The 12336-nt window shown below is 47.8% G+C and overlaps 1 protein-coding gene across 1 annotated transcript; it reads left to right on the top strand.

Annotated features, from left to right (window-relative positions):
• Positions 1-2376: 2376 nt before the first annotated feature.
• Positions 2377-11570, top strand: LOC137579537 (uncharacterized). The gene is made up of 2 exons (XM_068293322.1): positions 2377-2703; positions 10286-11570. The coding sequence occupies exon 2, from the start codon at positions 10544-10546 to the stop codon at positions 11207-11209; it is 666 nt and encodes a 221-aa protein (XP_068149423.1). The 5' UTR covers positions 2377-2703; positions 10286-10543; the 3' UTR covers positions 11210-11570.
• Positions 11571-12336: the final 766 nt, after the last annotated feature.

Here is a 12336-nt window from a genome sequence, read left to right as displayed (position 1 = left end):
CTGGTGGAACAGCGGGAGTAGGTTTATCCGTTCTGCCTCCATTTTATTGAGCAAAAGGATCGCAGTGTCACTACCCTTTGTGTTTTGCTGACCTATGTCGACAGTTACAGGGTGCAAACCAGGAGTGTTAGACTGCTACTTTATTTTATTGATATATATGTGTAGTTCTCTTTAGATAATACATATATAAGGCGGGAGGTCCCAATTTAATTGAGATTTTGTCGTCATGTGTCAGGTTCTATTACAAAAGCGACTACAAGAATTCGCGAAATGAAAATAAAATTCGGATGCTGAGATTATTATTACATTGATAATAAGTTATAGAAAAGTATTTAATCGCGAGAAAAAAAATAAAATTTGATAGGCCCAAAATAAACACGTCCGTCTACTACAACAAGTGAAATTTTATTGATATTGATAAATGCGTTCCTTATGTGAATGTCGCTACCGTCTCCAATGCGCCAGTCTGGTTCATACGTAGGCTCTCTAATCTCCGTAACATTAAATCGAGATATTTTAAGAGATTTAAAAAAACTGGTTCGCGACTTGACTATGCAAATTATTGTAAAGCCAAATCTCAATTTTGTCTTTTAAATACTCAATGCTACAACAATTATCTCGTTCTAATGTACTACCTTCCACCTTCAGACTTAACGACCAGACTGCTAATAATGATTCAGATATTGCTGATCTGTTTGCTAAATTCTTTCAGTGGACTTATTCTACTACTGTTTCGGATCCCACACCCTATCCCTTTTCAATCCCACATTTAAATTGTATGTTTTTTCCTAGTATTACTGAAGACTGTATTATCTCTAGCTTGTCATCTATGACGTCTTCCTTCGTTCCCGGGCCTGATAATATACCTAGTTGCATCCATAAAATGTGTTCGATTTCCCTATTTAAGCCTTTATCTCGGTTATTATTTATATCGAGTGAGACTTTTAGCTTTCCTGATATTTGGAAGGAGTCTTTTATTATTCCGCTTTTTAAAAAGGGTAGCAAATCAGATATTTCTAACTACCGTGGCATTGCCAAACTTTTGGCAATACCTAAACTGTTTCAGAAAATTATTACGTCTTCCCTTCAACATCTATCCAGATCCACTATTTCTCCTTGTCAGCATGGCTTCATGAAAGGTCGTTCATCGCTTACCAACCTTTTAGAATTGACTATCCTTGTACACGATGGCTTCCGTAAAAAGCGTCAAACTGATGTTATTTATACTGACTTTAGTAAGGCTTTCGATAAGGTTGATCATTCTATTCTATTAACAGCATGGGGTTTCCCCCAAACTATTGGCTTGGTTAAAGTCGTATCTTATTGGCATAAACCAAAAGGTGTCTTTTCGTTCCTCGATATCTAAAACTGTTCGAGTTACGTCAGGTGTACCCCAAGGCAGTCATCTGGGCCCACTGTTATTTACCTTGTTTATAAATGATTTGTCTTTGGCCTTGGCTTATTCACGCGTGCTCATGTTTGCGGATGATGTCAAGATTTGTTATTCCTATAATGATCCTTCTTTCCAACAGTACTTGCAATCAGATCTCGATGCGTTCTGTGATTGGTGCCACGTTAATAAGTTACACCTTATTGCCTCTAAGTGCTCTTTTATGACTTTCAGTCGTTTGTCACCGTTCCTAGATTATTACTTTATTAAGTCTGTTCTATTAGATTGTGTACCATCATTCAAAGACTTAGGCGTTATGTTTGACCCTAAACTTTCGTTTGATGTTCATATATCTTCAATTGTCAATAGAACAATAGAGCGCAAAATAGAGCAAAACTTGTGCTTGCAAGACATACAGCATAGCGCTAGCATATTAAAATATAAGCCCACGCATGTGGCCATTTTTTTTTTTTTTGAAATTCATTTATTTAGGTCCAAGGAGATTTGTTCTAACTACTTTTTGAATACGATATCTCGTAAATGACAATTGCATTTGTTTTAAAATTGTATGGCTTTAAGAAAATATCAAACTGACTGCAGGTCTGTTTCAAATGTGTGCTCGCTCCTATTTTATATCGGTGCCTCATTACCGTTTATTGTTTTTGGTAATGGTCCAACTGTATCTATGATTATTGTGTCAAAAGTGGTTGCAGGAGTTGGTGTTATTGTCAAAGGGAAGTGGTTGCGTCTGGTTGTTTTGTTTGCAGTTCTTAATGTACGTTGAAAAGTCTCGACACATTTATTTTCAAATAAATTCTCTTCTTATTTTCTAGAAGTAAACAAACTTTGCAGTGTATGTATCTGTTCACGCCACCGGGTGAACAGCAGTGAGCGGCGAAGAGCAGTGAGCGGTGAGGAGTGAGGAGGGTTTTTTGATCCTCGGCGTCTACGGTCACACCAGGAGGAGGGACTTGATTTTTTCCAATGGGCACCGCCATCACTAAGAATCGAGCCTTTCACCCGAACACCCGTTCTCTTGCATTTTTTTACGATTTGTTAATCACTTTCAACCCGAACCATTTCCGTGTGTGCCGGTTTACCTGTGAATATTATATAAATAATAAAACCTACATTTAGTTAACCGAAGTTTCTCGTGCGTTTTAATTCACCACTCGCTCACCACAAACTGAAGAAATTGGCACCCGCCAACTCCTTGTATTTCATTTGGATCCTTCCGCCCCCCCACGAACATTGGTCCTTCGAGCCGGATATCCTTCCGCTCCTCCAGCTTGCATCGGCGGAATTCCTGATAAGTACAAAATTTCATTATTCATTTCATTTACATACTACTAAAAGTGTGAGGTTTTCCCGCTTCTCCATAGCGACCTACACACTTTTACATATTGTATGTACATACCTGACCTGTTCCAAGGTTTCATGGTAGTTCCTAATCCTTAGCGTGATTGTCCAACGTTCTCATTTTACATTCCACGATTATCCATTTTCATTTATGTTTTTTTTTTCCTCGCACTTGTCCAAATCCACCTTTTTTACATATGCATTCACATGTACATGTAATTTCCACAGCTGTTTGCCAAATCCGCGTAAAAGTTTAAAAAACAAAAAAAAAAAAATTATTAAAGTGTTATAAAAAATAGGGAAAAATAAAAATCAAAGTGTTCACCGCGTTTTCTTATGTGTTGGAATAATAATCTTTAATGCCAAACTTATTTCCACACGCGCGTATCTACGTACATACATACATCGTCACCTGTTGATGTACGCGCATATGTACATACATATCCATATACATACAATCCCTTCGCACATTTACCACGACACAAAAGGCAAAAAAAATATTCTTTTTTTTTTAAATAGCACTTCACGTATGCACCGCGATTTCTTGCGCGTTCGAATTAGGTGCGAAATTAATTTCCTCACGCGCGTCTTTGGATACCGGTGCACTTGCTTACATACGTACATACATACATATGTATATGCTTACATAGTCATACATTGCACATACATATGTACATATCCACAACGCATAATACATTTCGGTGTCGCGCATTGATTTAACACAACCCCACATCCAATTAAATTACAATTACTTACGTTTTTTTTGTTGTTGTGAACAACGCGTGTGCATACATATCTATACTCACCTGTGTACTTATGCATGTACGTACACACATAGATCAAAGCATCTGTCCATATGCATTGATCGGTTGTTTTATTTGCGCACAACACTCGCTTGTTTTTCCGCACAACACTTGTTCTTGGTTTTTCCGCACAACCACAAAAAAAAAATTATTCACATACATAATTAAACAACAAAATCAAAAACCAAATATATAAACAGCGGCCGACAGCTGTTTTCGGAGTAGTGGTGACACGTGAGTCGAGTCGTGATATCGATAGGCGGCTCAAGCGCGCCAAATTTAAATCACATTATTTCCGATTCTCTTTTTTCGCCTAATTATATATCCGCCCATATTTATAAAACAATACATATATATTTTTCCAGCATTATCGTGCCCACATTTATATATCCGTCCATATTTATAAATCATTTATATAATTTTTCCGGCCAACTTTTTGCGCTCACATATATATATCCGTCCATATTTATAAATTATATATATAATTTTTTCGGCCAGTATTTTGCGCTCAATATATATCCGCCCATATTTATAAATAAACACATATAAATTTTTTCCAGCACTATCGGGCCCATATTTATATATCCGTTCAGCTTTAAAAACTATATATATATTTTTTCCGGCCAGCCTTTTGCGCTCATATATATATCCGCCCATATTTCTAAATAAATACATATATATATATTTTTTCCAGCACTATCGGGCCCATATTTATATCTCCGTCCATATTTATAAATTATATATACAATTTTTTCCGGCCATTATTCTGCGCACACATATATATCCAGATCCAGATTTATATAAAAACGTATTTTCCTTTTATCCTATACATCTTTGTTTATATATTTCATCCGTGTTTTGTTTTATACGTACTCCCATCGGTAATTTTCAATCCGCATTCGTGCGTTCGTATATTATTCCGCATCTATCCCCATTAAAGAGGCTTCGTTTCCGAGCCACACGCGAGAAAATTCTCCCGCAATCCTGCGGTGCACAGTGAGGAAGTTCTTGCGTCCCCATACAGTCCACTTCTCACTTCCAAAACAAAAAAAAAGGGACGCGCACAAACGCGGTGTTCGTCGGTAAGCTCGTCCCCTGAGTATGTCCACGGAGCCGTCCAAGACTGCGCCGAAGTCCAACAGTCTTTCGTCTCCCTCTGCAACTCCGGAGAAGGTTCGGCCTCCGACAACTCCGGTGACCGTGAAGCGTACGGATATTTCGCGCAAGTTCTCGTCAGTTCGCAGCCGCAGCGAATCCCCAAGGTCCCGTCCGTCTTCGTCCAGCTTACCTGAGGGTCGCAGATTCTCGGTTAAAGACTCGAGGGAACACCAAGGTCGTTCCAAGCTTTCAACTCAGACCCAGATTCCGCACGTTGTTGTGACGCACTGTTCTGACGCTCCCGTCACCCGATCCGTATCACAACAGCGTAGAGAACACTCCAGAATGTCCCTTTCCGATTTCGTTATAGCGTGCGACGCATTGACTCTGTTTGAAGCTCGCGAGAGTGAAGCTCTAACTTCTGAAGTGCCCTTGTTTTCCATTAAAATGCACTTAGAGCAGCTCAAATCCCTTTGGTCAACTGTCGAGATGGAATACTCCCGTTGTCACAAGGCCTTGACAATCCAAGCCGACGAGGAAAGCTTGGCAAACATAAGCCACATCAAGGCGAAGCACGAATCCGCTTACGCGGCATATGTGCGATGCGGGACGTTGTTCGGAGAACGCATCGAACAGCTCTCGGTACAGATGACGACTCTTAGGCGTCAGCCAACCGCTCCGTCGGGGCCACCGGGGCATAGAGTTCCTCCGTGTGAGGTAGAGACATTTGATGGCGACAGCCTAGCATGGCCCACATTCCGCGATTTGTTCGCCGCCATTTATATCGCCAATCCGTATTTGTCACAAGTGGAGAAGCTCTATCACTTGAACGCCAAGACGCGAGGGGAAGCGAGAACCATCGTGGCTAAGTCCCCCCCTGACGAATGAGGGTTTCCAGGCCGCGTGGGAGAACCTCACCGCACGGTACGAAAACAGCCGTCTGCTGGTCATGACTCAAGCCAGACAACTCCTTCAGATTCCCGCGGTGGCACAAGAGTCGGGCAAATCCTTGCGAGAGCTGCAGACCGCGTTTCAAGGGTGTCTTACCGCACTTGAGCGTTCGGGTGTTAGTACTGAGAATTGGGATGTCCTACTTATCGCCATCTGCACTAGTAAATTGCCGAAGGCCACAATCCTCCTGTGGGAGCAATCAGTGCCCAATAAGACTGTCGTCTCAACGTGGTCCGATTTGAACCAATTTCTTACCGATCGGTATCGGGTCCTGGATGCCACCGACGAACATAAGTCGGCCCCAAGTGTCCAAGCCATCCCCATTGGCCCCCGCAAATCCTCTGCAACGATGAAAGTCCAAGCGTTTCCAGCGAAAGCTCAGCTCAAATCGGCGTCTTGCAAGCTGTGCCATCGGGAAAATCACCCAATACGGCTCTGCCCTAGTTTCCTTGATATGCCTGTTCAGAGGCGGCTGGAAACCATTAGACAGCAGGGACTTTGTCTGAACTGTTTTGCCCGCGGTCATCAAGTGAAGGGCTGCTCCAGTGCGCATAATTGCCATACCTGCAAGGAACGTCATCATACGCTGTTGCATCCTAGTGATGTGTCCGTGCCCTCGCCATCCGCTGCGCAAGTCCCACCATCCAGCGTCACAGAGCGCCCGTCCGCGAGCGACCAGCTCACAAATGCTCAAAGTTATTTTGCATCTACCCCAGGCAGAGGCCTTTTAGGCACTGCGATTGTCACTCTGCACCATCGTGGTGTGGATCATCATATTCGGGCGTTGATCGACTCGGGAGCCGATTCAACTTTTCTCTCCGAACGCGTCTTCAGCATGGTCCAGCCCCCCTTCTACCCAGTAGACGCCGCGGTTACTGGCATGGGCCAGAGTGATGGAGGCTGCGCCGACAAGGTGTGTCTGCTAATGCTGTCTCCCCCGTGTGACAGATTGAACAAGATTGAGGTCTCCGCCCTGGTCGTATCCAAATTGTCAGGGGCCATTCCAACAGCTCCATTCCTTAATACGGTTCCGACGCAGTGCCTCGATCGCCCCCTGGCTGACCCGTACTACAACAAGCCCGCGCCTATTGACATGATCATCGGTGTAGACCTGTTTCCCCACATCCTCGGAGAACGGATCAAAAAGGATATTGGTGATTTTGTCGGGCTAGAAACCATCTTTGGATGGGTTCTGTGTGGGGCTATCACTCCTGACCCCCCGGTGTCTAGATCCGTTTTCGCGGCACAGACGCGAGTTAGTCCCGAAGCAAAGCTTGATGTACTCCTCACCAAGTTTTGGGAGGTGGAAGACCTTCCCGCAAAGCCGGAAAAGGAGGATGACGCATTCTGCGAGCGGAACTTCCAGGAGACCACCCAAAGGGGAAAGGACGGCCGATATGTTGTGTCCCTACCGTTCAAAGGTCCGAATAGCGTTGACTTGGGCCACTCAAGACCGATCGCGCTGGCTCAATTCCTGCGGAATGAGGCACGCCTTCTCAAGGATCCGGTTCTAAAAACGCAGTACGATGCCATTATTCAAGAATATGAGGAATTGGGTCATATGATTCGGGTGACGCCGCCTCAAGATGGGAAAAACTTCTATCTCCCCCATCATGCGGTGTTTAAGCCCGATAGCACCACCACTAAGGTACGCGTGGTATTTAACGCGTCGAGCCCCTCCACACAAGGCGTCAGCCTCAACGATGTCTTGCACACCGGTCCTACTCTTCAGGCCGACCTCACGCTTCAGGTACTGAAATGGCGGTTCTTTCAATTCGTTTTCAATGCCGACATAACGCAGATGTATCGACAAATCCGAGTCGATCCCAGGCATACCCCCTTTCAGCGGATCCTCTACCGAGACCGCTGCGGCAATATTCAGGATTACGAGTTACAAACTGTCACGTTTGGGGTTAACTGCGCGCCATTCTTGGCGATCCGAGTCCTTTTACAACTGGCACAAGACGTGCAAACGATGTATCCTCAGGCGAGCGAAATCCTTCGGAACTACATGTATGTTGATGATGTCCTTGCCGGCGCTCACACTGAAGCCGACGCTCGTCTCGCCATACGAGAGCTTCAAGCGGTCCTCCAATCTGCGGGATTCCCGCTTCGGAAGTGGACTTCCAATAAGAAGGAAGTACTTCAAGCCATTCCGAGAGAGCACCTGCTGCGAGAGGACTTTCTCGAGCTGGAAGACGCGAGCACCGCAAAAACCTTGGGTATTCGATGGCAAGCTGCTGAGGACGTCTTCTTCTTCACCACAGCGGACCCCCCCTTGAAGGAGTCGATCTCCAAGAGGCAGGTTCTGTCTCATATCGCTAAGCTCTTCGACCCCGCTGGGTGGCTAGCCCCATTTGTCATCCGAGCGAAGATATTCATGCAGCAAATCTGGCTTACCGAACTGGGCTGGGATGATGCTCTGCCGCCTCTCCTGCTGCAGCAATGGCATGAATTCCTGCAGGATTACCCAGGCCTCAGTCGACTCCGCATTCCCCGTTGGCTAAACACCAGCGATAAGCTCTCGTGGGAGCTTCATGGCTTCTGTGACGCGTCACAGAAAGCGTATGGAGCGGCCCTATATGTGCGGGTTCGGTACGGCAATCAAGTAGACGTCCATTTATTAACGGCTAAGACCCGTGTAGCTCCAGTCAAAACAGTCTCGCTGCCTCGGCTAGAGTTGTGCGGAGCGGTTCTGCTAGCCGATCTCTGGGCGTCGATCGTTCCTGAACTTCCAATCCGACCTGCAACCTCCCAGTTTTGGACCGACTCTACCATCGTGTTGGCTTGGCTCAATAAACCTCCGTGCAGTTGGTCCACCTTCGTGGCCAATCGCGTATCCAGGATCTCCGAAAGCACTAGTGGCCAAAGCTGGTCACATGTGCGCTCCGAGGACAACCCCGCGGATCTGGCGAGCCGTGGAGTCTCCGCGGCCGAGCTATCGGCCAGCAGCCTCTGGTGGCATGGGCCGGACTGGCTCCAGAGAGCCCCCGAGTATTGGCCAACTCCCCATAACGAACTCCCAGACACCCAGCTGGAGCAACGGGTCCAGTGCCACACCACCGCGACCACGCTACTCGAGGACGTCAGCGAACGGTTCTCGAATTATGGTAGGGCTCTACGAGTCATCGCGTACATCCTACGCTTCGCCACCAAGAGGATTTCGACGCCTTCCACGGTTCGCCTCACCAATGACGAACTTCTTTCCGCCGAGCGCGCCTTGATTCGGACCTCTCAGCGGCGGGAATACCTCGCGGAGATACGGGCCCTGGGCGAAGGGCGACCCCTGCCATCATCCAGCACTCTACTCAATCTGAACCCATTTCTCGACCAGCATGGGTTACTCCGCTCCTGCGGACGACTCCGGGCCGCTGAGTCCCTCCGATATGATGAACGTCACCCTATTCTCCTCCCATATAGTACTCATTTCACTCGCCTGCTTGTCGCATTCGCCCACCGCATCACGTTGCATGGCGGCAATCAACTGATGGTGCGGTATTTGCGCACCAAATTCTGGATCCCACGGATAAAGAACATGGTAAAGTCCCACATCAAGGGGTGCAAGGTCTGCATCGTTCATCGTCGACGACTACAGACCCAGATGATGGGTGATCTCCCTCGAGAACGCATCACGTATTCCAGGCCCTTCACCCACACGGGCATTGATTTCGCAGGGCCGTTCGAGATCAAAAATTACACCGGGCGTGCGTGTCTCATAACTAAGGGTTATGTCTGCGTCTTTGTGTGTTTCAGCACGAAGGCAATCCATCTCGAGGCTACCTCCGACCTCACCACTGAAAGATTTCTGGCAGCCTTCTCTCGGTTTGTCGCACGGAGACAATGTCCACAGCGCATTTACTCCGACAACGGCAAAACCTTCGTAGGGGGCCTCAAAGGCGCTCGAAAAAGATTTCCTGAACGCCACCAAGCTTGAAATAATGAAGGCATTCCCCCAGCACATCCTATCCTGGCAGTTCATTCCGCCAAGCGCGCCCCACATGGGAGGACTGTGGGAAGCAGGGGTCAAAAGTTTTAAGACCCTGTTTTACAAGTCCTCGTCCACTGTCAAATACACCTTCGAGGAACTTTCCACTCTCCTGTGTAGGATCGAAGCGTGCCTAAACTCCAGGCCAATCTCTCCCATGAGTGAGGACCCAGAGGATCTACTGGCCCTAAGCCCGGGACATTTCCTGATTGGAGGACCACTCTTAGCCATTGCGGAACCGGAAATTCTGGTCGAGCCTATGTCGCTGATCAACCGATGGCAGCGACTAAAGGCAATCCAGCAGGCTTTCTGCCGCCGCTGGAAGAGTGAGTACCTCAAGGAGCTTCACAAACGGAACAAGTGGAAATCACCGACTCGCAGCATCCAGACCGGCGACCTCGTGATCGTGTCCGAAGATCATCTCCCCTCCAACGAGTGGCGCTTAGGGCGAATTGAGCGCACTCTGCCCGGGGCTGACGGCCTCGTCCGAGTGGCTGATGTCACCACCGCGCGTGGGTCTATCCGAAGACCCGTAGCGAAGCTCATTCTGTTGCAAGACAGCAGGAGTCCTGAGTCTAAAACCTTATCGTGACTCCTAATCCCTCTATGTTTCCTCCGAATGTCCTCGTCTCCGTGCATGTTTCTCGTTCCCGTGCATAGACTAATCCACTCCCCCATACGTAATTTCTTTCGTTACAGTTCATTCAGCTCGCCCTTTCATAGCGACATGGCCCCCACGCGTCTGCCGCACCACCGCAGCAAACGAGCTCCACAGGGCACGAACGTGTACCGATGCCGGGTCTGTCGGGGGGTTCATGCACTCCGGCAGTGTCAGCGCTTCCTAAACCTCCGAGGGGAAAAGCGGCTTCGGGCGGTGCTCATCAATAAATATTGTCCCAATTGCTTGGCCCACGAGCATTCATCCGACGCGTGTCGGACTCGCCATGGTTGCCGACGATGCGGGCAAAGGCACCATACCCTGCTCCACATGGCCGACCAACCGCCGAGACGACGTGCCTCCGCCCGGCGTCGCAGCCGATCACCCCCTCCAGTCGTGCTGCACCCCCGCTACAACCCCGTTCCCGATCATCGTCCGACCGCTCCGCTTCCCCAGAAGGCGCACCCGAGATTTCGTTATCCTCCCTGCTCCACGCCAGGACGACGACTGTCCTGCCCACCGCAGTCCTACGGTTGGGCAATGGCTCGAAATCCTTCGAGACCCGCGTCCTTCTTGATGCGTGTGCGGCTGAGAGCCGCATCAATCTCTCCTTTGCCCGGTCCCTGGGGTTAGCTGTGACCACGGTCGGGGTCGACCAAGCCTGTACGGCCGTCCTCGAGTCGAGGTCCGACAAGACGTTCCGACGGAACGTTATATTCCGGGTCGAAGAGGACTTGCTCATCCGCACTCCCATCCGGGAAGTGGCGGCGCCGGTCCGAGAGAAGTTCGCAACCCTGATCCTGGCCGACCCCTACTTCTATCGGCCGGCGTCGGTATCCGTGGTGCTCGGGGCAGACCTCTATCCTGAGGTCATCCAACCAGGCTGTGTGCCCGGTCATAGCGGTACTCCCGCAGCCCAGAGCACCGTGTTCGGATGGGTCGTCTCCGGCTCCTGTGGGATCTAGGCGCTCCAGGACGTTGCCGTCCCCCATCCTTTATATGTCCAGGGTGACAATTGCAACATGTTGCAAGGGGGGCGGTATGTTCACGCCACCGGGTGAACAGCAGTGAGCGGCGAAGAGCAGTGAGCGGTGAGGAGTGAGGAGGGTTTTTTGATCCTCGGCGTCTACGGTCACACCAGGAGGAGGGACTTGATTTTTTCCAATGGGCACCGCCATCACTAAGAATCGAGCCTTTCACCCGAACACCCGTTCTCTTGCATTTTTTTACGATTTGTTAATCACTTTCAACCCGAACCATTTCCGTGTGTGCCGGTTTACCTGTGAATATTATATAAATAATAAAACCTACATTTAGTTAACCGAAGTTTCTCGTGCGTTTTAATTCACCACTCGCTCACCACAAACTGAAGAAATTGGCACCCGCCAACTCCTTGTATTTCATTTGGATCCTTCCGCCCCCCCACGAACAGTATCTATTGGATAATTAAGATATAGATATATAATTAAGATATATAACGTATCTCTTTTTTGTTATGGACCTTCCAGATGAAATAACAATATTCTTACCCTGGTCCCGAGGATATCGATAGGGGCTCACCTCGGCTAGCTATCGGAAAAAAGGTCGTGAGTTCCTTTAACCTATCCCCAATACGCGCAACAATAAACAATTAGGTAATTGACGAACAAATGAACATCAATACCCCTTCTTCTGAAAGAATCCCCACACAGTACGATCATCACTTCAGACGTCACTCCACCGGACCACACTTACGATACACAAACTACACGAATCACAACTATCTAACAAACTCACTGATTATTTATTTATACCCCCTCACAGGAATGATGTCGTCACCGCCGCTCCATGTGTACCGGACCTCCTCTTCCAGATTATCGAGGCCAAACGGGCCCTCCCTTTCCTTCGTGGCATGTCGATGAGGTATGCCACCCCATTTATATTGCAATCGTTACCTACAACCGATCAACATCACCAATCATCATCTCCTCCTGGAGTCGTCGTGCTCCTTTCCTCCCATTTCCCCCCCGTTAGGAAAAACACTCAGCAATTCATTTTATTTTGTTCATTATTCTTAAGTATAATTAACAAAAGAATTTATTAATACGATCTT

Source organism: Drosophila tropicalis, unplaced genomic scaffold, assembly GCF_018151085.1.
Source record: "Drosophila tropicalis isolate 14030-0801.00 unplaced genomic scaffold, ASM1815108v1 contig_697, whole genome shotgun sequence".
Taxonomy (NCBI): Eukaryota; Metazoa; Arthropoda; class Insecta; order Diptera; family Drosophilidae; genus Drosophila; species Drosophila tropicalis.
The sequence above is the reverse complement of the archived record's forward strand: the minus strand, read 5'-3'. Positions and strand labels throughout refer to the sequence as shown.